At 38.9% G+C, this 27,698-nt stretch overlaps 1 protein-coding gene across 4 annotated transcripts in view; it reads right to left on the minus strand.

Annotated features, from left to right (window-relative positions):
• Positions 1 to 641: 641 nt before the first annotated feature.
• PSMA6 (proteasome 20S subunit alpha 6) overlaps positions 642 to 27,698 on the minus strand; it is a 36,368-nt gene continuing 9,311 nt past the window's right edge. Inside the window, exons 1-7 of one of the 4 annotated variants that reach the window (XM_081547943.1) lie at positions 21,442 to 21,606; positions 8,758 to 8,852; positions 8,304 to 8,385; positions 7,429 to 7,584; positions 3,941 to 4,119; positions 2,646 to 2,740; positions 642 to 864 (exon numbers count right to left, since the gene is read on the minus strand). In XM_081547943.1, the coding sequence (XP_081404069.1) occupies positions 807 to 864; positions 2,646 to 2,740; positions 3,941 to 4,119; positions 7,429 to 7,584; positions 8,304 to 8,385; positions 8,758 to 8,852; positions 21,442 to 21,517 (741 nt within the window). In that variant the 5' untranslated portion in view covers positions 21,518 to 21,606 and the 3' untranslated portion in view covers positions 642 to 806. Of the gene's footprint in view, positions 865 to 2,645; positions 2,758 to 3,940; positions 4,120 to 7,428; positions 7,585 to 8,303; positions 8,386 to 8,757; positions 8,853 to 21,441; positions 21,607 to 27,698 lie in introns of those variants that run through there. The other 3 variants (XM_081547945.1, XM_081547944.1, XM_081547946.1) reach the window with 3 other exon arrangements.

The following is a 27,698-nucleotide window of genomic DNA, read 5'->3' on the forward strand; positions in this document are numbered from 1 at the left end:
AATGGCTGAGGTCACCAGGGATCTACTCTGGGAAGTTTAAACACTTAATTCAAAAAAAGATTATTCAGAATATAGTTTGCTCTTTTCCCCTTAATGTTGTTTATGGTGGTATCTCTCCTTTACTATAGACCAATTTCTTAAAGTCTGCTTTAAATAATCAATCTTAAGGCAGCAAAGAAAATACACTTTCTACAACTTTTCTAACCCTATTGTTTCTCAAAGGTAACTACAATTTCTGCTCTTAAAAATACTGATTCTTATTGAATATAGATTAAATGTCTACCCCAACTACTGAAGATCAATAATGTTAATCATTTAACTATAGTTAAAACCTCCAATGGTACTTGGAATTCAAGTTCAGGAATGAATGAGGAATTGTAAAAAAGACTGCTTCCCATGCCAAGTTACTACAGTCAGAGCAAGTTTTGAAAACAGAGTTTTAGTTTGTGATTTATTAATTATGCCATACAAGCTATAGTTTAAATTTCTGGCTATTAAGTTCCTTAAGCCAAAGAAACATGGATCTCTCAACAAAATGAATAAAAACTACCATGTGAAGGTGGTGAACATTTATTTAACAGTCTGCACATACCAAAGACTTAATACTTGAAACTGGAGGTAAAAAAGACAGGACGCGATCATTTTCCAAAAGCACTGGTTTTATTTATACAGAGTCCTAACCATTTCAGTGGCAGCAAGAGTGGGAGAAGTTCCTTTTTCAATCGAGGGGCCCCCAAAATGTCGGTCTGTTGTTACCAAACACACAGGCAAGTGGCGTCACGGATTTGGTAAACTAACTACAGTGTCTAGTCTCTCTCTGCTAGAGCAACAAGGTGAGCGTCAATCTCTGCTTCTGTAAGAATCCTGGAAGGCAAAGGGAAAAAAAACCCCACAGCTATTTACTTTTTAAAAACCTTTTATTATGCAAAATAAACACATACACACACACACACACAAAAGTAGGATAGTAATGACCTCTTGTGTACCTATCACCCGATTTGATAGGTTGATACCCACTTGATTCCTGATTTAGGAAGATGCCCTGGAGGAGGGCATGGCAACCCACTACAGTGTTCTTGCCTGGAGAATCCCATGGACAGTAGGAGCCTTGCAGGCTACAGTCCACAGGGTTGCACAGACAACAAGTGAAGTGACTTTGCATGTATGCAAGTAGTTTATACAGTTGTTTATGCTTATTATTTAAATACTTAACTATCTAGCTATTATTTATACATATAAATATATATATTCTATTTATTATTTAAATACTATCACAATTTATAAATGATAGAAGAGTTTTCTGAAGACATAGGCTCTTTGCTTTCTTATTTAACTAGTAGATGAAAATAAAGATTTTAAAAGTTATAGAAGGGTCTCAGAATAGAAAACAAGAACTAACTGGAGGTCCTTTAGAGAAATTGCTCCTGCTGGAATTTTATTGCTTTGAAAAAAAAAAGGGGGGGCAATCTTTTCCTCCAGGGGGTAAAGGGGAATTCAGTTATGTTTTTTAAAAAAGCTCTATAAATTTTTCTTAAATTTTTCAAGTTTATATTACTTACCCGGAGGCAACAAAAAGGACAAACTAGAAAAATGTACTAATGAAGCTCTGAAAGGTCTGGTTAAGCTTAGTTTACTACTTTTGTTCCCCAGCCCTAACCTTGACATGTGTTGTTTTAATTCTGACCTAAGAGTAAATACACGTAACAGTTAACATGCCTTCCAGCAGGTTCCTTGCATCAGTGATTTAATAGAAACATTCTCTATTCACAAGAGTATCCAGGTTCATGGTAAAAGTAAACCACCTCACAAGTTTGCTGGGAGGATTAAGTGAACTGATAACATGTTAAGCACCCAGTACAGATCTGACTCATGGAAGCTGTGAGTAAGAACAGACAAGCATCCAGTCCAGCATCAGATATTCAATTAGCTGTATGTAAAACCTGGGGGTTTCAAAGATATCCAGATAGGGTCTGATGTACATCAGGATTTCATATTGTTCTTCAAAGCTCCATTTAAGTAACCATTAAATAATCGAAGCTCCATCTGAAAATTACTAGTTTGGAGCTGAATTTCTATTGGCCTTAAGCTAAAAAAAGAAAAACACTTTTCTTACTTTACTCCTTATATAAAAAAGGTTATTGTACATCACCACTGGTATTAGGTATAAAATAAAATGAAAAGAAAAGCAGTTATGTCTGTTTTAAGGAGACATCCAATAAGTTTTAAAACAGACCTCTTAGGACCTCGCTGGTGGTCTAGTGGTTAAGAATCCACCTTGCAATGCAAGGGGATGCGGGTCCAATCCCTGATGGGGGAACTAAATCCCACAGGCTGCAGAGCAACTAAGCCTGTGCGCCACAACTACCGAACCTGTGAGCTCCGGAGCCCACACACAACCAGAGAGTGTGCGACAAAGATGCTGCGTGCTGCAACCAAGACCCGACGCAGTTAAAGAAATAATAAAACGAATGACAATAACAACAAAACCAGATCTCTCAGGTGCTGGGGAAAAACCTAACTCTAGTTCAAAAAAGTGTTTTTTCTTCAAGTTATAGGACGAATAAACCAACACACCTCCGCCTTTCTACACTAGAATTTATCACTTGGCAAACTTCTTCAAGTACCTAACCAACAATGTAACTCACCTGAATTTAGGATTTTCGACTGTAACTACTCCAACTTCTATTTCTGAAGGTTTGAAATCAATTGATAGAACAGTAGACAGGCATGTAATCGCAGTCTGAAAAAAAGTATCAACTTTAAAATAATATAGAATTTTTCAGAGATTCCAATCTTATTCAACTCATGAATTAACAACAAGCTATTCATTTTTGGGGTGGTAGTTCAACAGCCACACAGATTGCTTAATTCTAAGATGTTGCCTGCCAATAACAAGAAACTTGTTTATACCAAGTTGAACTATAAATGAAAGGCGTCTCACAAGAAAAATAGGGTGATTAAGACAAAACAGTCTGTTTACCTGATGATCACTACATGCCAGATAATATGCTCAGCACTTGGGAGTGAGACACGGAGAGGATAAAGATGAATACAGCCTTCTTTCAAGGAATTTACAGTAATAACACTTTAAGAATGTTTTAAGCGGCTTTGTACGTGATGTGATTAATTAATTCATGTAACTATGAATTGCAATAAAAAAAAACTTTGAGACATTTAGACAGTACCTCCCACATAAGAACGAGATTTACATTTCCTGTTAGTATATGATAATACTGCCAACCAAACATAAAGTTATTAGATGGTAATTTTTCCTTTCTCGTTTATCAGAATCATGTTAGTCTTCAGAATTGCTGTATCCCAGATCTTCTTTTCAACAATTTACTATAATTTTGTTTTTAACTTCTTGGCAATAAATAAGAAGCTTCTTTAGTCTAAGGTTACTAAGTACTTGTATAAGAATTTTGGCTTGTCCTGTCAATTTAAAACTTTCCAATCATAACTAACAATCCCCTCAAGAATCCTGCTTAACACTGACTCTAGGCATTCCAGTTATAATTTCTCTGTCAAGTCATCCTGTGAGCATACTATTTTACTATGAAGATATCTGCTTCCCTAAAAACTTGGTGTGTGACTGCTTTTCCTTTAGGACCATAAGAGCAACATTACTGACTCAACTTTCTCACTTCTGCTTCCAGTTAGCTTACGTCTAATTTGAATCGCAACCATGCAGGTTTTCGGCCTGGTCTTAACTTGATTCTCAGTTTTATTTTCCCATTTTATGTGTTTTGCTGAAAGCAGTCTCAAATACAGTATGAGACAGAGAATTAGATGAATAAAGCAGTCCTCATTGTTCCCATGTGACACCAATTTTACTATTAACCTGACAAACTTGGATATCATGAATATCCCAGGAATGCAATGATCTTCATTATTCTATATAGCATTTAAAAAAAAGGTCAGCTCCTTTCAGTTAACTTACTTCCACTGTCTGTTCAAAGGTCCAATCAAATTTCTTCTTTACTTTTTTTTCAAGGAAGCTGGTTGACTCAGTTTGTTTAACTCCTGCTGCAGTTGCTTTAAACCCACAGTAGTAACCTGCAGGATCACACTTGTACACCTGAGGGCCTTGTTCTTCATCTATACCAATTAAAATCATACCTAGACAGAAAGAAAGACCCTCATTAAATATCTTAAACCTTCATACAACCAGATTTCATCTCTCTTGGTGTTGTCACATAGCTGTTAATCATTACTCTGGCTATTTCAGGATATATATATAATTCCTAAGAACAGGCTTTTTAATGTGTGACAGATAGTAAGTGCTCAATAAATGTGGAAATTAAATGATGTTATATAGAAAAGGCAACTCATGAAAGCAAAGAAAATCAAGTCAGCCAATTCAGAGTTTTTTTAAAAACATTTTGCTTTAAGAAAACTAGTAACAAAACATAGTTTATCACCACAGATAAATTAGGTAACAAATCTCCACTTTGCAAAAGGTTTTATCACAGATTTTTAAAAGGTCTGAATGATCACAAATGTAATATACAAACAATTTTCTAATCCCTGCTATTACCTAAAGCACGTTCCTCTGAACCCCAACCCCTCAAGATGTTAACTGGTTAGATAAATTTGAAAGCTACACTTGTCACATACTATTTTTAGAAAATATACAAAAGCATATTAAATGTTTAAAAATCTTCTGCTGTAAGCTGATCTACTTTACCTCAGTAGTTCTTAAATTTATTTGACCACAGAATACTTTTTTTTTTTTAATTTAGGAACTACCTATTAAGGTTCCAGAGAACAAGGTTCCAGAGAACTGAAAGTGTATGGAACTCACCTTGGGAATGCTGGCACTACCTAGGGACCAGCTGCTCACCTCTGTAATGCCCTTCTTTGTTACTGTTGATATATATTCCTGTACTAGTCAGTATAAACCAAATTCTAAATTCTGTACACATAACTTATTATAAGTATGTTATTATAATGGCATACAATTAAGATAAACACCACCGCCAAACTTCTCTCTACTCAGCAGAACAGGTAACAAAGTATTTAAAGAACGGCTTAACCCCATCTGAACCTTTTTAATATAGTGTCTTATGTTATCCATAACATTTCTTTACATTTTATACTTGACATACAGTACAAAGTACCAAGGACACCACAAAAGAAATACCCACTTACTGCCTGGAGTGGGGAGCAGGGGAAGTTAACATTTCCTTACTCCAGGGTCTTGCAAGATGAGCAGGGTTTAACACATGATAAGGAAAGGAAGGGCAATCAAGGCAAAAGGAACACACATAAAGGGACAAAAGGTCAGGACACACCCAGGGAATGACAAAAAGATCCATGTATTACAGCAGCTTCAGGAGAAAGAGAAATGCAGCACAAGAAAGAGGCAACTCTGTAAGACACCCTGTACATCCTATTAAGAACAAAACTCTAGGATGACAACTCAGGTAGCAATATGGAACAGTTGAGGAAAGAGTAAGGAGGGAGAAAGGTGGTAAAATAGGTGGCAAAGGCAAGAGACGATGAAAAAGTGACACAGGAAGATGGAAGGGCCAGATATTCTGCAGTAAATCTTGATAGTCTGACTAAATAGAAGACCAGGGAAGGTGAGGTGAGGTAGAAAAAAAGTTGAGGATGAGCAGGAAAACAGCAATGATTTCGAGTTTGAAGTATCTGCGGGACATGAAGGAAGAGACTGGGATAAAGCTAATGAGGGAGTGACTGGCATATAGATGAGGCAGTAAAATAAAGCCATGAAAGCGGATGAGATTACCCAGACAAAACAAAGAGGACAGAAGGACCAAGAAGAGAAACCTGATGAACAACATTTAATGGACCAGTAGACGAGGATGAGCTAAGGAAAGTGAGGAGGCAGAGGAGAAGAGCATCACTGAAGAAATCAAGGGAGACTTTTTAAGTAATAGGTCAAAAACAGGTCAGGTGCTAAAGAAAAATCATTACAGTGACTGCTTTAATTCTCATAAATAAATGACATGCTGTCTGAAACAGACATGTTGAATTTTCCAGGCTAACATATTCCATTAAGTCTAAATCAGTAAATCTTATTTCTCTCCCAATAAAATTTTACTTGTTTTTTAAAAGAAATTTATTCTTCTTTATATGAATATAAAGTACATAAAATATAAAATATATAAAAGTATACAAAATATAAAATATAAAGTATATGAATCACAGGCATACGTATGTGAACCTGAATCTTTAGGGTGGTCAAAAGAAACAACTACAATGTTAAGATGCCTAATTTAGGCATTTTCTTTGAACTAGTATTCTGGAGGTGCAGTGGAATCTCCACTACAAAAGCCTAATAGTGTCTCATATTTAAAGGCAGTGCCTAAAATACGGCTGTGAAACCTATCCTTCCAACACCCATTTATTTTTTTTAGCCTGTATCTTTTTTTTTTAATTAATTTTCTATTTTTTAACTTTACAATATTGTATTTGTTTTGCCATACACTGACATGAATCCACCATGGGTGTACATGTTTTCCCCTTCCAGAACCCCCCTTTCACCTCCCTCCCCATCCCATCCCTCCAGGTCATCCCGGTGCACCAGCCCCGAGCACCCTGTATCATGCATTGAACCTGGACTGGCGATTCATTTCACATATGATAACTTACATGCTTCAATGCCATTCTCCCATATCCTCCCGCCCTCGCCCTCTCCCATAGAGTCCATAATACTGTTCTATGTATCTGTGTCTCTTTTGATGTCTCGCATACAGGGTTATCTTTACCAATTGACTAAATATCATATATATGTGTTAGTATACTGTATTGGTGTTTTTCTTTCTGGTTTACTTCACTCTGTATAATAGGCTCCAGTTTCATCCACCTCATCAGAACTGATTCGAATGTATTCTTTTTAATGGCTGAGTAATATTCCATTGTGTATATCTACCACAGCTTCCTTATCCATTCATCTGCTGATGGGCATCTAGGCTGCTTCCATGTCCTGGCTATTATAAACAGTGCTGCGATGAACATTGGGGTACATGTGTCTCTTTCAATTCTGGTTTCCTCAGTGTGTATGCCCAGCAGTGGGACTGCTGGGTCATATGGCAGTTCTATTTCCAGTTTTTTGAGGAATCTCCACAGTGTACTCATTAGTGGCTGTACTAGTTTGCATTCCCACCAACAATGTAAGAGGGTTCCCTTTTCTCTACACCCTCTCCAGCATTTATTGCTTGTAGTCTTTTGGATAGCAGCCATTCTGATGGGCGTGAAATGATACCTCATTATGGTTTTGATTTGCATTTCTCTGATAATGAGCCAACACCCATTTATTATAAAGATTTTTCTCACCTTTCATAAATTTTCCAAACCACATGTTCAAAACCCAAGTCTTACTGAAATAACTTCCTTAATGCATGTTCTCTAAAAAACAATCTGAATTCATTAATTATTTGGGAGACTTCTTTGCATACTTACAACAACCAAGAGGCCTCATTTCAGCATTCTGTGTGTAGACCTGAGAAATATCAGCGATTCTTTTACACAGCATGTCCACGGGAATTTCATAACCATACTTGTATTTCCAATTAGCTGCCTCATAGCGTGCCCTCTGTACCTGGGATCTACTGTCAGCTTAGAGCATAAGAAACAAAGGTTTATTTAGTTAGAAGGAAAGAATGAACCTCAAAGCCAGATAACTGTCCCAAAATATACATGTATCTCATTATGACTTAAGGAAAGCAGAAGTGGTCCATGATGGTTTTTTCTCCCACCAACATACAGTGAATGACTCAGCAATAAGTATGTGACAAAAAGGAAAAAAATGTAAAAGATGAAGTCCTATACATAGCTCTGCTCTTTTATGCTGAACTCTTCATCAGCCATCAAAATAATTTCTAAAAGTGTCTAATAATCTCCCAAAGAACAAGTTTTAAGGAGAAAGAATGATGTTTCTCTCCACCTTTTTGTAGGCTTGAATGTTCCCTTGATTTCAGAAAACAGAAACCCAAAGTTATTTTCACAACTGTCACCTACTTCTAACCAGTGTCACTATCACCAGGTTTGAGATATACTGACTTATGTCCCCTTAAATTATTAACCATATCCTAGATGAAATGAATTAATAAACCATTTCATAGATGAAATAAATCATTTTTGAGAGGGCCCTCACTCAGTTTCCCTGACGGTAGCATAGATATCTAATTCTATTAAACTTATGGTTTCAAAAAAGCACACAATACTCTGAACATTGACACTAGCCTTGGAAGATTGCAAACCAGATATTAAGGGAAGCCTTTTAAAATTAAAAATAATCTGAAGAAAATAACAAATGTAAGTATAAAGCCGGTCACCTGTCATTCCTGTCATCACACAGCCAATGTTTTCAGTTATCTTGAATAAGTGAGTCACTGTGCTGGAATCCAGTAATTTGTCCTAAAGAACAAATCAAGATAATTTTTTAAAAAATCACAGGTCTGTGTAGTGATAAAAAAAAATTATGGAATTATAACAATGAACTATAAATGTCTTCTGCTCATTTTACAGTTAAAACCAATAAAAAATGGAGGTGTGGGCACTACTCTGTTTTCCTTTTTAAGATGATATGTTTTCTGTGGGCAAGAACTTTAGCTCACCAAAGTATGTTCGGAGGTACCTGAAGACAAAAGACTTAGAAATGCCATTATGCTTATAAAAATAACATTAGCATATACAGATAATAATATACCCTTGTACCCTTGTACCAACTCATGAGACATTCTTACATTGCATTCTGCAACAACTGCCTATCTGGGCAGTACTACTTACAGGTACTTTCTTCTGTGTGACAATTACTGCACAGTCTTTCCCTCTGACAGCTACTGATGTAAGGCCTCCCTGGTTAATAGCCTTAAAAGCATATTCTGGAAAATAGAACAGTTTTTTTAAAGCGTGAAAAAATGATCATAGATCCATGAAACTGAGTAATAAACAGCATTAAAAATAAACAGCTTGATAAACTAACATGGAATGCCATCTAAGATATGCAAAGTCAAAATAATAATGATAATAATAAACCATAATTAAACCAACTGTATTTCTTTTCATTTTGATCATTTTCATCAGGTGCAAACACCAAATTTCCAATAAACAATTTTTATCATACTAAATCTTTATCAATTGTTTTATCATTAAAAAAAAATCTGTTTTATAGCCATTATTCCTACCACGTCTGGTTTTCCTGGGTCCAATTTAGGTTCTCTACGTTTTCTCAAGATTTACTATTTCTGTTAACTTTTGGTCAATAACTAACTGATTGTATGCAGCTTTAATTGCTGTTAGATTACTCTGTCTTTTTTACCCCCTCTACCAAGTTGAAAATTTCTGGATCATATTTTTTCAACTTTCACGTTACCTACACTATAGGATTCTTTAGTTTATCTATAACAAACTACAGCTCGTGCACTTCTCCAGTTGCTGTCAAACCACTCCCACGTTAAAACAGCTGATCAAAGTAATTTATAAAAACAAACTACTTTGGTACCACGTGGTTTAGCTGAGAATGCCTATGAAGAGCAGAATTACAGATGAGACTATCCCTTTCAATGTTATTTATTTCTGTAATATTTAAACTTAATAAAGACATATTTTGTAATCAGGAAAACTGCAACAAAATTTAATATATGCTCACTGTAGAAAATACAGAGGAAATATAGAAGAAAAAAATCACTCACTACTCCAGTTGTTATTTACATCTGACACATAATGCTGCTGCTGCTGTGTCGCTGCAGTCGTGTCCGACTCTGTGCGACCCCCTAGACGGAAGCCCACCAGGCTCCGCTGTCCCTGGGATTCTCCAGGCAAGAACACTGGAGTGGGTTGCCATTTCCTTCTCCAGTGCATGAAAGGGAAAAGTGAAAGTGAAGTCGCTCAGTTGTGTCTGACTCTTAGCGACCCCATGGACTTCAGTCTACCAGGCTCTTCTGTCCATGGGATTTTCCAGGCAAGAGTACTGGAGTGGGGTGCCACTGCCTTCTCCCTGACACATAATAAATGCTTTCAAAATTCTGTCAAGTATTACTCTGCACACCAGGTCTGAGGCCTGGTCTCATTTGGTTCAAAAAGCCACTGGTGATGAGGCTCATCTAAGGGAAAATATTACCTATGGCACCAAAGAATTTCCTTTAATAGGAGCTGTGATCAAAATCTTTTATCAAATTATAACAACTTGTTTTTACCATCCCATTACACCACAAATAATTTCTAAAATACGTTTCACAATGCTTCTCAGTTCTGTTTCTCATATGGTCAATAAAGCCCGTACCAGATCAATTCTCCACAGACAAACTATAAACTCTAGCCAAAACAATAACTGCCCAAAGATACCACAGAGAGGCCAAAAGTACACAGATTCTAGAAAGGGAGTCAGTGCCTGAAGAAGGGAATGGAATGGGATGAATCTCCCATTTTCATGACTTACAGCTTGCCTGCAGGCCCCAGTCTGGGCTAAACACCCACAGAAAATTCAGTCCTTTTGACTTGAAGAGCTAGAGAACAGCTTGGGGGAGTAATCACAGCTGCTGGAGAATGAGGAGAGAAAGGAGAGAGGCAGCAAGGGAGAGCTTCAAGGTCTATACTGCCCAAATCTCTGGCTGATTCCACAACCACACATAACAAAAGACAGACTCCAAGCATCGTAGCTAGGATAAAAGAATTAAGGTGACATTTAAGCTGCCATCAATTAACTGCCTGCTAGAACAAACTAACATTCTTTGAAGGAACATAACAAAATCCAGTCTTTACAACCTAACATTCACAAATGCCCAGGATATAATCCAGAATTGCTCAACATACTAAAAAAGAAAACAAAACAAACAAAACAAAACATAGTTAAATGTGATCTACTTAATAGGAAACCAACCCTGAGATGATCCAGATGTTGTATTAGCAGGCAAAGTCATTAAACCTATGTTCAGTGACATAGTAAAAATATTCAAGATGAAGTAAGAAATCTCAGTAAAGTACAAAAGAACCAAGTAGAAATTACAAAACTAAAAAATACAATTTAAAATTTAAAAATTCACCAAATGGACTTAACTGCAGAATGGAGATAATATAGCAAAGAGTATGAAAAATGAATCAAAGTATACTCCGTGCCCCTGCAGTGGAAGCACGGATTCCTAACCAGTGGTCCACCAGGGAATTCCCTACCCAATTTTAAACAAGAGAAAACAGGTTTAAAAAAACAAGTCTGCAGATTAACATCAACAGGTATAAGTGTGTTTAACTGGAGAGGAAAGAATGAGACCCAAAACAGAAACAAACAAAAATCTGAGAAATAATGGTTAAAATGTTCCAAATTTGGCAGAAGATATAAAATTCCATATTGAAGATCCAGCAAACTCCAACCAGGATAAATAAAAAGAAACCAGACTCATTACAGTCAAATTCCTGAAAATCAAAAGCAGAGAAAACTTTGAGAACAGAGAAAAAGAACAGATTATACACAAGAGAACAATGATTTAAATTCCATGGATTTCACCTGAAGATAGTGGAACATCCTTAAATTCTGGAAAGAAAAACCATCAATTCAGAATTCTATTTTCAACAAAAACATCCTTCAAGAATGAAAGTGAAACAGACACTTTCAGATCTGCAACATGCTAAAGGTAGTTCTCTGGGCTAAAGGAAAATGGTACCCAGAGAAAACTAATCTTTAGAAAATGAGAAACATCAAAAAATGGTAAATATCTGGATAAATATAAAATACTTATTTTATTCTCTTTAATTCTTTAAAAATATATAACAAAAGTTATAACATTTATGGAGTTTGTAAAATATGGAGATGTATTACTTATAGAAGGAAAGGGAGTAAGTTGACTTACAATGTTTTAAGGCTTGTACATTTTTTGTGAAATGATAAACATTAACTCTAAGAAAGATGGGAAAAAGTTAAGCATATATATTATAATCCTTAAAACACGACTAAAAAATGCTAAGACGTAGCCAAAAGGCTAAGAGATTAAAATGAAATTCCAAAAACTGTTCAAATAATCAAAAAGAAGGCAAGGGAGTAGGTACTGAGGAAAAAACAAGCAAACAAAATAGAGACAAACAGAAATAAATAAAATGGTAAGTTAAAATCTAACCATGTCAAAAAAAGAGAAATCTAACCATGTTAACAATTGCATTAAATGTTAATAGATGAAATACTCCAATGAAAAGCATAAACTGTCAGAATGGATAAAAAAGCAAGAGTCAAATGTATGCTGACTACTGGAGACACACTTTACAAAATGGATGAAAAAAGTCGATTAGCCTGGGATAGAGTGGGCACACAGGAGAAAAGGATGGTATAGCAAAGTGCTAGAAACCCTGTATTTTGGAAAATTTTTAAATTTGAAAATTTAAAACCATACTTCTAAATAATCCATAGGTCAAAGAAGTAATCACAAAGGAAATTTTAAAATATTTTGAACTGAATATTAATGATAAAATATAACACAACTTGCAGGATGCAGCTGAAAGTGTTCAAAAGGAATTTTACCACTATGACAGACGGATCCTAAGGTGGCCTCCGTCAACAATCCCTGCCTCCTGGTGTTCACATCTCTGTGTAATCCCCTCTCCTGAGTACGGGCAAAATCTCTAACCTCTAACTCCCTTCTAACTGAATATGTCAAAGGTGATGGGATGGCACCTTCCTGATTACATTATATAAGACTATCTTGCTAGCAGACTCACTCTAGACCTTCTACCTGCTGGACTGGTAAGCGGCTCTGTGGAAAGAACCACTGGTGGCCTCTGGTGAACAGTCAGTCAGAAAGCGGCTAGGGCCCCCGGTTCTACACTGCAAACCTAAGTTTCTACTTTAAGAAGCTAGAAAAAGGCAAAATAAAACCAAATTAGAAAAAAGAAATAATAAAGGTCAGAAATCAATGAAACAGACATAAAAGAGGACATGAACAAAGTCAAAAATTGATTGTTTGAAAAACAAACCAACAAAATTATAAACCCTTTGGTATACTGAAAAACAGTCCCCAAATGATATCCATGTACTAATTCCTAGAACCTGCAAACATTATCATGTATAGCTCCTTCCCCCCCAAAAAAACTCTGCACACGTGATTAAGTTAATCTTGAGATGGGGAGATTATCCTAGTGGTCCCTAAATGCATTCCTATATATCCTTATTAAGAGAGACAGACGGAAATTTTACACACAGAGAGAAAAAGGTGCTATGAAGGAGGAGCAGAGAGATTTGCAAATGCTGGTCTTGAAGATTAGAGGGATGCAGCAGGAGCCACAAGCCAAGAAATGCTGGTAGCCTCTTGAAGTGGACAAAATGAGGGAAGCATTCTTCCCTAGAGCCTCCAGAGACAGCATGGCCCTGCTCAACACTCTGATCTTGGTCCAATGATACCGATTTTAGACTTCTGGCTTCCACAACTGTGAGAGAATAAATTTCTGTTGTTTTAAGCAACCAGGTTTGTAGTAATTTGTTATAGCAGCCACAGGAAACTAATAGAAACTTCTAGCCATACTAATCTAGAAAATGAGAGAATACAATCAGTAATAAAATGATTATCATTATAGCTATTACAGAGATATATATTAGGCACAACCTTTTCTATACAGATGTGTATCTGGGTCTAATAACTGGGTCACTACCCTTGATCTCACTTAATTTCAGTACATTTTCAATTGCCAGTTGTTACTACCTGATTGTTTAGAACACAATTTTGGCCTAAAAAAATATTCCATCTATGGGTGTTATTGTTCAGTTACCAAGTCATGTCCGGCTCTTTTGCAGCCCCATGGACTGTAGCCTGCCAGACTCCCCTGTTTATGATATTTCCCAAGCAAGAATACTGGAGTGGGTTGCCATTTCCTTCTCCAGGGGATATTCCCGACCCAGAGATTGAACCAGCATCTCCTGTACTGGGAGGCAGATTCTTTATCACTGAGCCACTTGGGAAGCCTGCCTATGGATATGGAGGGCTGTTAGTTTGCAATTTTTACCATCTCTCCTCTTACAATACACTTTTTGCTTCTTCAAGTCCTCTCTGGACTGCCCTACCAGTCTTATTTCCACCTAGCTAAAGCCTGTCCTTCCCCTCAAGTGTCCTCCATTTCCCATGGATACTTTCTCTGATTGTCCTAGAAGGGATGCTTCAACCCTTTCTCTGAATTCCCATAGCATTTCCTGTTTCACTAGTAACATTAGCATTTTCAACTGTGTTATTTCCCCCTCCACCACCAGACTGGACAGTCAAAGAAAGTAGGAACCAAGGAGCTTTAAAATTACATTTGCAACCAGTAGACACTAAGTCAAAGGTTGGCCATGGATCCAATTCAGCTTACTCAAATTCGTTTAGAATACACAGTTTTCAAGGAAAATTTTAATTACTAAAAGTCTGATAAAATAAAAGCAGGACTATTTTTTCTTAGAAAAAAATTCTGGTATCATTTGACCCTCATAGCAACTCTCCAGCAGAGCAAAAATCATTTAGGGCTGACATGTGTTCTGCAGTTTTTCACAGTTCCCATCACTCCTCCTCCTGTCTCACCAGCTGGTTTTACTCCTGTGCATTACTTACCTGTTCTGCTTAAAATAATGCAAAAGATAAAAAGTCACAAAGGAAAAGAGCTATGGCTCTCACCACATAATAAAATTTGGTCCCACAAAATATAAAAAAAATTTTTACATATAAAAAATGTTTCTCAACAGAGAATGTGCCTATGAATTAGCAAAGATCCATTAAAGGGGTCCTAGTCCTCTCTCCCTGTCTATATAGACTACTGCTGTCCAACAGAACTTTCTGTGATGAAGGCACTGTTCTATATTTGCATGATCCAATATAATAGGCTACTGAGCACCTGAAATATGGCTAGTGCAACTGAGAAACTGAATTTTTAAAGTTCTTAGTTAAGAATATCATTCCTGGACTTGCCTGGTGGTCTAGTAGTTGAGACTCCACACTTCCACAATAAGGCGCTCAGGTTCGATCCCTGGCTAGGAAACTAGGATCCCATGAGATATGGGCCCCCCAAAAAAATTCCTGCTATTTATTTCCTACTTTCCAGTCTCCTTCACTGCTTCCATCTCTTTAGCTGGCTCCTTAAATACTGGTATCCCCAAGGATTCTACCACTTCTCCCTATCACTGGGTGATTTATCCTATATAATCACTACTAACTGTCATCTTTAGCTCTGAACTTATATTTGTAAATGCCCATTTCTCCCACAGGCATGGCTGAAATTAAACACCTCTTAGGCTTCCCAGGTGGTGCAGTGGTGAAGAATTCACCCTGCCGATGCAGGCGACTCAGGTATGATCTCTGGGTCGGGAAGATCCCCTGGAGAAGGAAATGGGACCCCACTTCAGTATTCTTGCCTGGGAAATGCCATGGTCAGAGGAGCCTGGTGGGCTGCAGTCCATGGGGTCACAAAGAGTCGGACTGAGCACGCACGCAGTTATCTCTGCAAACCCTCTTCTTTTAGTTATCTCAGATTACTAACCACTCAAGTTTTCAAGCTACAAACCTGGGTACCATTCTTGACTCTTCACTTTCCTCTTATAAGAGAAATGTCTACTCTTGTATCTATGATTTGCTTTAAAATACTCCAGCAGAGAGGGGTAAGTGTTGTGAAAATGAGACTGACAAACCCAGACAGTCATTAAAGCTGGGTTATGAATACATGTGTCACTGTACTATTCTACCTACTTTTGTTTGTATGGATTACTGGGACAACCCTCTCCAAATGGGCTTCCTGTCATCTGTCCCTTTCTACTCTTAACTCTAATTCTATACCCAACTTTTCTGCTATCTTACTTAATAATCTTGCTGTTCTTAATGATTTTTACCAGCTATGTCCAAAATCCATGGGACAAGGTCCAAACCATAGCACGACATCCAAATCTTTTCAAAATTTTGCTACAGTATTTTTCCAGTTGTCACTGTCTGCTCCAGCCACACCTGACTGACCAATACACAGGTCTCCCTAAGTTTCCTTATCTAATCTTCATGTAGATCAATTTATCTCCTCTAAGGAAACATTCCTGGCTCTCTCTGTCAGTGTCACTCCCTAAAGTACCCTTCTCCGCACCAATATTTTGGTACTTACCATGCGGCATTACAGTGTAATGCAGTGTAATTTTCAGTAAGATTTTGTGTAAATGAATCCCCATTATAACACTGCCACCAGCATAAACTGAGCAGCTAACACTTACTTACTTACTGGGGCTTCCCTTATAGCTCAGTCGGTAAAAACTTTGCCTGCAGTACAGGAGATCCAGGTTCGATCCCTGGGTTGGGAAATCCCCTGGAGAAGGAAATGGCAACCCACTCCAGTATCCTTGCCTGGAAAATCTCATGGACAGAGGAGCCTGGTGGGCTGCAGTCCGTAGGGTCGCAAAGAGTCGGGCACGACTGAGCAACTAACACTTACCAACATAAAATAAGCTACAAAGACACATGCTGTATAGCACAGGGAATATAGCCAATATTTCATAATAACTATAAATGGGGTATAACCTTTAAAACTTGTGAATTACTATGTTGCACACTTGAAACTTATATAATATTGTACATCAACTATACAATTTAAATTTTTTAAAAAAACAACAGCATCATAAAATATATTATAGTAATTTCTATAAAAATGGAAACTGTCAAGTAAAGAATCTAGAGTCAGTAATTAAAAAGAAACTCTGGCAGGGTAAAAGTAACATCACAGTTTACAGTAGAAGAGAGCATGAAGGCCAATTAAAAAACAGAAGTTTATAGGCAGTATTTAAAAGGAGGATTTAGTTTTGAGTCGGAATTCAAATGTCAGAAACAGTAATTAAACACTATTTCTATCACTAAAAATTTTGCTTTTTGTATAAATTTCAGAAACTCAGCACAAAACTAGCAAACACGGTTATGTTAATCTCAGTAATCTGTTTTTGAATGTCCAAGATTATGCAAGAAAAGAACTGATAGCCCATTTCAGCCCATTTCTTATTTTTTAAATAAGAAAACTTATAATGGATTATAGTTCATCTCAAGTCCTCAATTTCTTAATTTTTAATTTAAATACATAATAAGTTACCGATATATATATATATATATATATATATATCTTAGGTTAAACCACATGAAAGAGCTAGTTTTACAGGTAAAAAGCAGTCCAACACCAGCAGTTTCAGAGGGCTCAATCTAACAACAAACTGTTAGGTTAGAATGAAAACTGCATCCTTGATTATAAATAAAATAGTTAATAAACAGTTGTCTGTATATAGAGACCTTTTTCCACAGTAATCTTTTATACACTTTGCTTCCTCCCCTACAATTTTTCCCAACACTTTCCAACTTTTCCAGGACTCATTTGTATTAAACTAGGAAAAAACAAGGGCTAAAAATAAAAGGTACTGTGACCAAATGTTCAGGACAAGCACAGAGTGCCTGACAGTGGCCCACAATAGGAGCTGCTTGTGTGATGCCAGCAATAGCAGAGATGCACATCCCATTTATGGGCACTCACTGTGAAGCATCTATTTCAGATTCTGAAATTCTGATAATTAAAGGAATGTAAATCAAGATTTTTTCACCCATATTTTGTCTAAAACGCTGTACTGAGATGGAAACTAAATTTTTGGTGGTGATCATGATGTAGTATGTTGTACACACAAAGTTATATAATGTTATAAGCCAATGTTACCTCAATAAAAAACAAATCTAAACTCAAATTTAAAAAAAGAATGCAGCCTCCTTGTGATTTTCAGGCTGTGTGACCCTAAGCCTACCAGACTTCTAACTTACAAAACTGGGAGAAAATAAATAGATGTTGTTTAAAAATGAATAAAAACCTGTGATGAATTCTGGAAAATATTTTTCCCCATATAAACGCTGGCTGAAAAAATATGGCTCCTACATTCTTTGAAGTTTGGTTATCAAAAAAATAAGAGGTGTTCTACTGAGACAAGGCAGGTATTCTGCATGATATGTCAACATCCAATTTGAATGCTGTACAACTAGAATCTTACCGCTAAGATTTTTTCGAAACTGCCGTTCCGTCTTTCCCTAACCTTTAAACTTAAGCAGGAAGTGCGTCTCATTTCAACCAGTGCCTCCTAATATTACATTCCTCAAAATGGTGACTTTTCAAGCAGGTGGGGTCATTAAAAATATTGGTGGTGTGTGTGTGGGGAGGAGCATGTGTGTGGTGGGCAGATATGAGGTTGAAAACAAAGCAGAGTTTGACCTCATGACTTTTTTGTATACTTTTAATATGTACGTATTTACAAATATATATACACACATATATATGCATGTATGTATACATGTACACATTCAATTTCAAATCAGATCCAAGGAGGGCATGAGAAGTCTGGGTTGAGAAATACTACTTTAAAACAAGAATTCTTATGATTATTGTTATTTTTTGGCTGCGCTGAGTCTGGGCTGTGGCACATGGGGTCTTCAATCTTCATTGCAGCACACAGGCTCTTTTAGTTGAGGCACGTAGACTCTTTATTTGTGGCATGTGGGATGTAGTTCTTTGACCAGGGATTGAACCCAGGCCCCCAGCATTGGGAGCACAGAGTCTAAGCTATTGAATCACCAGGGAAGTCTCCAAAACAAGAATTTTTTTTTTTTAAACAGCAAAAGAGGTAAACAGTAAGTAAGTCTCAGTGCATTTACTTGTGAAACTCCTGAGATGACAAAAACTTCCATTTTTATCAGCCATGTTTCTGTAAAGGATTTTAACAGCATTCCTCACAGAAACATTTACTGACTGCTTATTAATAATATGTGACAGACACTAAGTACTTTACATCTATGAACTCATTAAATCCTTAGAAACCTATAAGGTAAATGGGATTATATTTTACATATGTAGTATATGTAAAATTCCATACTTTCTCTAGTTAGTGCGGAGTTAAGACTCCCCAGGAATCCTGGCTTCAATACACACTATCACTTTCTAGATTAGAAATCTATCCTCTCCAGTCTGTCTCTACCAGTCCATTTCTTTCCTGTTTCTTACCAGCATGCTCCCTTCTCAGGAACAACCAGGCAGCGGTCACTTCACCTGGGAGGCAAATTCAAGTGACTGCTCCCATCTCCCTTGCCAGACATATCCAGCAAAAAGGCAGAAGACAGGGGCTCTAAAGTAGCCAGGCTTATGGACCTATTTCCCCACTGATAATGTATGAAATTCCTGAAGTTGGATTTCAAAGCCAAATATTCTTTATATAGCTCTACAGTTTACACACACACACACACCCCTTCTTGAACACATTAAGAGAAAATTTTCAACAATTATTAAAGTGTACAGGTAAAAATAAAAAATTTCCCTACTCCTTGAGAACAAACACCATCAACAGTTTGTTTATAATTATAATTAGTATTATAACTTTAAATTTATACCTGCATTTTTTAAACTTATCACATTTAGACCACATTTATCTTTTGAATCCCAACTATAGAAGATGAGGAACATCTTTAATCCTTTCCACTAACCTTTCCATTCCCTTGTCATCTCCCCATTTTTCTTCTTCTATTTTTCCACTGTCACCATTAACAATTTGCACTCTGTCTTACATGTTTTGTCTCTGGCAGATTCTAAAGTTTAGAAACTAACAAACAATATTCACAACATTGTGATAATGTACGTATATTTCACTAGAGAATCAAGCATGGATGGACCATAAAAGAAACAGTCCATGTCTACAGAGCTACTTATCTAACAGATAAAAAAAAAAAAAAGGCCAAAGAGTCAAACAAAAAATAACATTTACTGAGAACTTAATACTGTGCTAAGCACTATACATATATTTCTTTATTTAATTCTCAAAACCACCACAAAAGGGAGGAATTATTAGGCCAACTTTGAAAACAGAAGCTAAGGCTAAAGTTCTATCACTTGCCCAGGTGAGCACCGTCTATGAAGCAGAGGAGGAATTTGAATCCAGTTATGGCTCTAGGCCTTGAACTCATCACCACTATACTGCTTAATCATACTATTCTTTCACTTTCCCTTTCCTAGCAATGTCTAATCAGTGCCCTGAGTAGCAGAAGGAGTGTGTTATTAAACCAGACAAAGCTTAAAGTTATTCTGTCTAGATATTTAACCTGTTCTGAACTGCATGCTCTATTCCAAGTCTTTTTAAACTATTAAAATGATGCTATATTCAGCCTTTCAACTCACCAAATCTGGGAAGCATTAAAGCCTATTGCTGGACTTTACAATATAGTATACAAAAGTCTAGGTTTAAACGACTTTCCCTGTTCACATATTAAAAACCATGAAATAGAACATTCAAAGCACAGCCAATACAGAAGTCTTTAAAACTCAGGAATGAAACTTTTAAAATGAAACTTCCTGAAGATACAGTTATCATCTCTGTTTCATCTTAGATAATATTTTTCAACTGGGGATGAGTTAAAAGGGTTAGTGAATTACCCTATATGATGTTGTTTCTTGCTACATTATATCCAGTATGTAGCCATACAGTAATATGGTTTCATTCCAAGTTATCTTTATTTCTAACATTTACACTGTGAAGAGAACCTCATTTATAGGCCAACTCCTTCCTTATGATTTCCAAGCACAGATGATCACTGACCTCACCAAGGTACTGAGGTGCTAAATTCACTCAAAAAGAAAACCATCACCGGCCAGTTGTAAACCTAATACTGACTTTTCCAATCACAGCCTAAACTCTGACACCTTTTTGATCCACCAAAATGTACTGCTATACGGAATAACTCTAACTACTTTAGGGTTTATTTTCAGTGAAGCTGTTCTTCAGGAAACAGCTAGTTCACTATACAATTCAGCACCAACTTTTAAATTACAGTAGCACCCAATCAGACATGGGTTAAGACAGGATGTTAGTTTCAAGAGCAGCTCTAGAGCTGACGGCCACCCATCCCGTCTACCAGTTTTCCACAAATGTCCTGAACTGAACTACTGAGTTTGTTATTTGGCGCTTTTTATCCAATTGTTTACGTATGTCACTCCCTTTAAGCCGCGAGCTTCAGTATAAGTAAGGGTATGACATCTTTGCATCCCCTAGGACCAGCACAACGTCTGGCACACAGAGGTTCTGAAAGTCTACGTGTAATTAACCACAGGACCAGGAAGTCTATACTGCAAACAAAGGAAAACGAAGAGGAAACGTTTTCACTGGAAGGTTAAGGAACCAATTACCCTTTAGATGGCTACAGGCGTTGAGCCCATTCAGGCTAAACAGCCCTACCTTCCTGTAACTCTTTATAGTGTCCAGGCAATGCGGCCGCTTGCCCCGGACAGCAATAGACCTTCCGCCTTCAGGCTCCCATCTCAGCCTGCGGATAGCGGTGGGAACATCGAGGGACTTCCACATGGACTCGGCCCTCTTCCAGTCCCAGCTCTGGCCACGCTTCAGCCCGGGACTAAACTCCGGCCGCGTCTTCCTGCTGCAGGCCGTACCATGACAGAGCAATTCGAGTGGACCAAAGGCAAATGCGATTCACTCACCTACTTGGTAGAGCCGTCCCTCGGGAGAAAAAATGGTAATGTGCCGGTCAAAACCAGCGCTGGAACCCCGGGACATGGTGCACCGCTATTCCAAGCACAATCTCGGGCCCCGTAGCTCTCGCACCAGGCGTACAAGCCCCTCCGGAAGTTGCTACGACTGCTTCCGGGGCATCGGCGGGCTTCTTCCGCTCTTGCGCACCGAAGTTAAGACGCCAACGCGGGGAGAGCTCCAAGGCCCCGCCTCTGGTGGGGGTGGGGAAGAGCGGGTTCTTTGACTTGAGCTTGTGCCCGTCCCACGTGTGGGCGGCTTGAAGATTGCAGGTGAGGTTCGGCTTGTGGAGGTTTAGACCTTTTATCTGGAGAATGAATTGACTGTAGCAAGAGCAAAAAAGCTTTCTGGGGCCTCGAGTAGTGATTTGCCTCGCTGAGTGATCGCGTATTGAAGTCTCTCGTTAGTTTGAGCATCTGTATATCTAGCCTGGATCTGGCTTGCTGGCGTTCTTAATCTGTTTACCCACCGGCTTGCTTGCTTGCTTCCTTCCTTCTTTCTTTCAATTGGAGTATAGTTGCTTTACATTGCTGTGTCAGTTTTTGCTGTACTGCAAAGTCAATTAGCCATACGTATACATATATCCCCTCCTTCTTGGATTTCCTTCCCATTTAGGTCACCATAGAGCACCAGGTAGACATTGCCTATGCCGTACAGTAGGTTCTCATTAGTTATGTACTTTATACACAGTGAAAAAAGTGAAAGTGAAGTCGCTCAGTCGTGTCCGACTCTTTGCGACCCCATGGACTGTAGCCTACCAGGCTTCTCCGGCCATGGAGTTTTCCAAGCAAGAGTACTGGAGTGGATTGCCACTTCCTTCTCCAGGGAATCTTCCCAACCGGGGGATTGAACCCAGGTCTCCCACATTGCAGGCAGACGCTTTACCGTCTGAGCCACTAGGGAAGCAATATACACAGTAGTAGTGTATATATGTCAATGCCAGTCTCTCAATTCATTCCACTCCCCTCCCTCACCCTTTGGTATCCATACCTTAGTTCTCTACGTCTGTGTCTCAGTTTCTACTTAACAAATAAGATCATCTTTACCATTTTCCTATATTCCACATATATGCGTTAATATACCATATTCGTTTTCCTCTTTCTGACTTCATTCTGACAGTCTCTAGGTTCATCCACGTTTCTGCGAATGACAGTTTCTATGCAACCACTTTCTTTCCTGCTATGAGAGGGAGAAATAAATGGATCGCAGCTGCTCTGGCAGTAGCCAGTTAATTTTAGGTACAGAAGGGAGCGGGTGTTGCTAGCCACTCCAGGGCAGAATTTTATTCTGGCCAGGTAAGATCTTCCTTTGGCCAGGAGCTCTGGACAGTTTTGTCTTAAAAGTGGAACTGAGGTTGAAATATAGGTGTAATGGGGCTTCCCTGATGGCTCAGACGGTAAAGAACCTGCCTGCAATGCAGGAGACCTAGGTACAGATCCCTGGGTCTGGAAGATCCCCTGGAGAAGGGAATGGCTACCCACTCCAGGATTCTTGCCTGGAGAATTCCATGGACAGAGAATTACAAAGAATTGGACACTACTGAGCGGTTAACAATAGGCAATATAGGTGTAATAAAGGAATCAGTAGCCTTGATTGATAATGAACAAGAACACAAGGGACAGGCTCAAAGCAGGCTGGTGGTAGATGAAGTAGTGAGAATAATTTCTAAACAGACAAGGTAGCTCTGGGAGAATAGCAAGTGACTTTTGAAACTGTAAAGTGTGCCTGTTTTGACCTACCCCAAGACACACACTTCTATTTAGTGACTATAAGATGCAAACCAGATGTTAAACTAGTGTAGCTGGCCCAACAGCTTGTGTACCAGGAGAACCAGCTATAACAAGATTCTGGCATTTCAATACCAGTTGTTAAGTAATATTGAAGAAGGAATTCTTAACCCCTTTAATGTATTTTCTCTTAAACTCACTTTCTATTTAAAAGAAAAAAATTTTAAGAGCCTCCTAAGGAGTTTCTTAAGGAAGTTCTAATTTGTCAAGAGTATTTTTTAAAAACTAAACTATTTCATTACTAAAAAAGAAAATCCAAAACTGAAACTCAATTAAGAAAACACTTAAGTGCAGACATCATTTCTGGCACACAGGGTACTTTCCGGCTCCCTCTGATTCCCAGGTGTCCTGATGAAAGGTGTTCTAGGTTTAGGTCCCTATCCTCAGGACCAACTCCTCCTGACACTGAGTACTTTTTTTCCTTAGACTCTGAGCAAGCCCCTTAGACTGTAACTCCGAAAGTTTACCTGAATAGTCATAGATAAAACAACTTCTCTGTAAGGTTGCTCAGAGGGTGAACTCAGTCAACCCCTTCTATGGTGATATTTCCTCAAAACTAGGTCTCTGGCTGTATCAGTCTCTAGTGCTGAGTCTTCTCTAATCACCCATGGGGTATTTTTCACGTTGAGACACATGGTACCTCCAAACCTAACATGTTTAAAACAGAACACACCACATTCCATCTCTTTTCTCCCAAGCCTCATCTCTTCTCTCCCTTACCTCATACTACACTTTCCAAGTCCTCAGAGTCAAAACCTTGCAATAGTTGTCAGTTCTCCCAAACCTCCCCAGGTAATTCTGATCCTTCTTATTCTGCTCTCCTCTTTTCCATCACATAATTCCTAATTTTGCTCATTGTTTATTGTCTCTCCTCACCCAATTCAAGGGCCAAGAGGGCAAGGATCTTTGTTTTGTTCACTTGTACAGCTCAGGCAGCTTGAACAATACCTAGCATTTATTAAAGTGCTCAGTAAGTATTAGTTGAATGAATGAATTCCCTTACAGCACAAGGGCTAGGAGTGCATTCCTTTCTATTTAAACTTGAATTTAAATCCCATTTGTGACAATTACCAGATATGTGACCTTATGCAACCTCCTTAAGGCTGGATTCTCTTTATGGGGACTGTTTAGGAGATTAGATAAGAGAAGGCAAGAAAGTGAGGTACTAGACAAGATACCTAGCACATAATAAGCACTCATTAAATGATGACTGATTGCTGCCTTCCACTCACCAAATCCTATTGATTCTCCCTACGGGATAACTCCTTCTGCTTCTCACTCCCACTGCCACTGCCTGGATTAAGACCAGTTGGCCTGGTCTTGCACAGTAGAGTCTCTTCCTGTTGATCACACTCTTGGAATCATTTTCCTGAGCAACATCTCATTGAGTTGCTTCTCTGCCCAGACTTCTTTGAGCTACTTGATAAAATTTAGTCTTGAACTTAGCTGACCTGTGCCTTTCTTTTCAGCCTCGTCTTGCAATTCATCCTCGTATTTCCACTGCAGGGCTTCATTCCATGGCACAGCCCTGAGATACACTGCCTGATCCCTCCTCAAGCTCTCCAGTTCCCTCACACCCCTATTCCTCCTGTAAGGACACTCATTCCCATCTCCTCAGCTAAGAAGCTCAGATTCACTAATCTGCCTCTTTCCCCCTATATGCCCAGTGCATATAATTTGAATTTTTATTACCCTGAACCAAATAAAATGGCCATTTTTGTAGGTCAAAAGCATCACATATTGGTAATCATATGGTTTAACTTAAAAGAGCTGTAACAGGCTTCACTAAAGATTGGCAAAGCAGGACTTCCCTGGTGGTCCAGTGGTTAAGAATCTGCCCGCCAATGCAGGAGATACGAGCTCGATCGCTGGTCTGGGAAGATTCTACATGCTGTGGAGCAACTAAGTCTGTGCACCAGAGCTACTGAGCCAGCACACTAGAGCCTGTACTCCACAACAAGAGAAGCCACCACAATGAGAAGCCCTCACACTACAACTAGAGTAAGCCTGTGCACAACAGCAAAGACCCAGTGTAGCACAGAAAGAAAGAAAGATGAGCAGAGCGGAGCCTGAATACTTTTTATCTCTGTATTCTCTACCACCCCTGCTCTGGGGCTTGTCTCATAAAAGTTCAGTAAATGAACTGAAAAGTTGAACTGAAAACTGTAGAAAGACAAGGAACAACTGAGAAATGTTTTCATAACTGCCTTTCCTTCCCACATAGACATGACTCTCAGTGAAGCACCCTAGGTGTACCCTGCCATGCAATGATGGAATAGTTAAAATCACACACACACTGGGCTATGAGAATTATTTCACAGGTTCAAATAAATTCTGATCCTCTGTTGAGGTTGCATTTAAGCTGGGCCCTAAAAGAGGCCTAGGATTTTGGATGGCATGTATTTATTAATGGTGAAGGGACAGAAAGGCCTGGCATGCTGCAGACCATGGGGGGTCACAGAGTCAGACAAGACTTGGTGACTGAACAATAACAACAACAACAACATACATTATTATTACCCTAAAGGATACTTCCTGCAAGGAGTCAACTTCATTTTCAATAGAACACAAACTGAAAGCTAGAATTAGAACATCAGGTTCCTTGAGGGCAATGGCCATATCTGCTCCTGAGTGTATCATCAGTGCTTGGCATGAAGTAAGCACTCTGATCATTCACTGAATATGCATTCTCACTACCTGGGTTTTGTACTATCTTGAATTGTTTTTATTCAAAGAGATTTGTGAATAAATGAGAAATCCAAACTCAAAAACCTAAAAGGCCAGAGATTTTATATTAGAATTTGAGTTTTTTTCCACACAGGCAAATAGATTTCCTCTGGGAAATCTTTCAGAAAGGCAAACCCCTTGCTGATTCCATTGCTAAGGGAAATCCCCAGGAAGCAGAGACTTCAAGAATATGTGCCTTGGGTGCCAAGCAGCAGCTAAACTACCCACCCAGGTGGACTTCCCCCTGGGCTGGGGAGCTTCAATGAAAGTCTGGGTACGAATGCTCCTGCAGCTTTAACACAAGCCTATGGGGGCAGACTTGCTGTGTCTGTGTGGAAAATTTGATCTTCCTCTCTGTGGGGCCACCAAGTTAGACATTCTGAAATGACTTTCTGGTTTTTCGAAAAATTTTAGAGATGACTTGACATCTCGTGAGTCTTGGAAAATCTCCTGGGGGCCTCCGTTTGGCAAGGCCCATGTTCTTCCCTGGGGGTGGAGGTAGGGGTTACCCACAAGGCAAAGGTAAAGTGGCAGCGTAGATTCCCAGTGACTGTAGACACACTGAATTACATGGCGTTTAAAGGCAATATAAGAATTTAGCCCTTAGCTTAGGATGCTCTGCTGGTGGTTTCAGTGAGCCAGGGAATATAAAAATGAAGCTTATCTGTGTTTCCATGTGATATGAACAGGTGTTGAAACACTGGTAAGTAGAGTATCTTAGGAGAGTTAGGATGCCCTGATATTAAGGGGCCCCAGAAGTCAACTGTGGCCACGACAGAGCTGGAGATGTGGTGGCTCTGGCTAATCAGCTGAAGGGAGGTAGGTCCCTGGCCAGACCATCACCAATCAGGTGCCTCAATAGAGGACTGAGGGCAAGAACCTGGTTCTATTTGTATCTTTCTCATACCAGTCGAAGTCCTTAATTTCTTTCTGTATCTCAGCAGCTATGGTAGGCTACCTAGGAGCTGGCATTCTGGCTGCTGCTGCTGCTAAGTCACTTCAGTCGTGTCCGACTCTGTGCGACCCCATAGATGGCAGCCCTCCAGGCTCCCCTGTCCCTGGGATTCTCCAGGCAAGAACACTGGGGTGGGTTGCCATTTCCTTCTCCAATGCATGAAAGTGAAAAGTGAAAGTGAAGTTGTTCAGTCGTGTCCGACTCTTTGCGACCCCATGGACTGCAGCCTATCAGGCTCCTCCGTCCATGGGATTTTCCAGGCAAGAGTACTGGAGTGGGGTGCTATTGCCTTCTCCGGTCATTCTGGCTGAGTCCTGGGGAAAGAGAAAACAGTGATTTCTCTGTACTCCAGTTCTACTATACAGTTTATGGGCAAAGGAGAGGGACAAATGGAGCCTCAAATGTGGTGTGGGATGTGCTACTGTGACATACATGAGGCATTTGGTTATATTTCTGCTGAAAATCTCTTCAAACCACATTCCAATAAAGCAATACACCCCAGTGCTCTCGGCCGTAACACCTAGTGTGTGGTTCTCTCACCCTCCAGTACCAGTGGTGGGTACAATGTGGTGTCTGTTGACACAGCAGTCACAAACTATCATTGCCCTGCTACTCCACCCTTTCAATTTCCTATATAATTCTGTGCCTGGAATTCGATCAGTCATCTCCAAAAATGGTAACACTGTCCTTTGATTTGAAAGGGAATCAACTTGTATCGGCTCAACCCAAAGGACATTTT

This window comes from Giraffa tippelskirchi, chromosome 12, assembly GCF_054371585.1.
Source record: "Giraffa tippelskirchi isolate mGirTip1 chromosome 12, T2T-mGirTip1v1.2.pri, whole genome shotgun sequence".
NCBI classification, from domain to species: domain Eukaryota; kingdom Metazoa; phylum Chordata; class Mammalia; order Artiodactyla; family Giraffidae; genus Giraffa; species Giraffa tippelskirchi.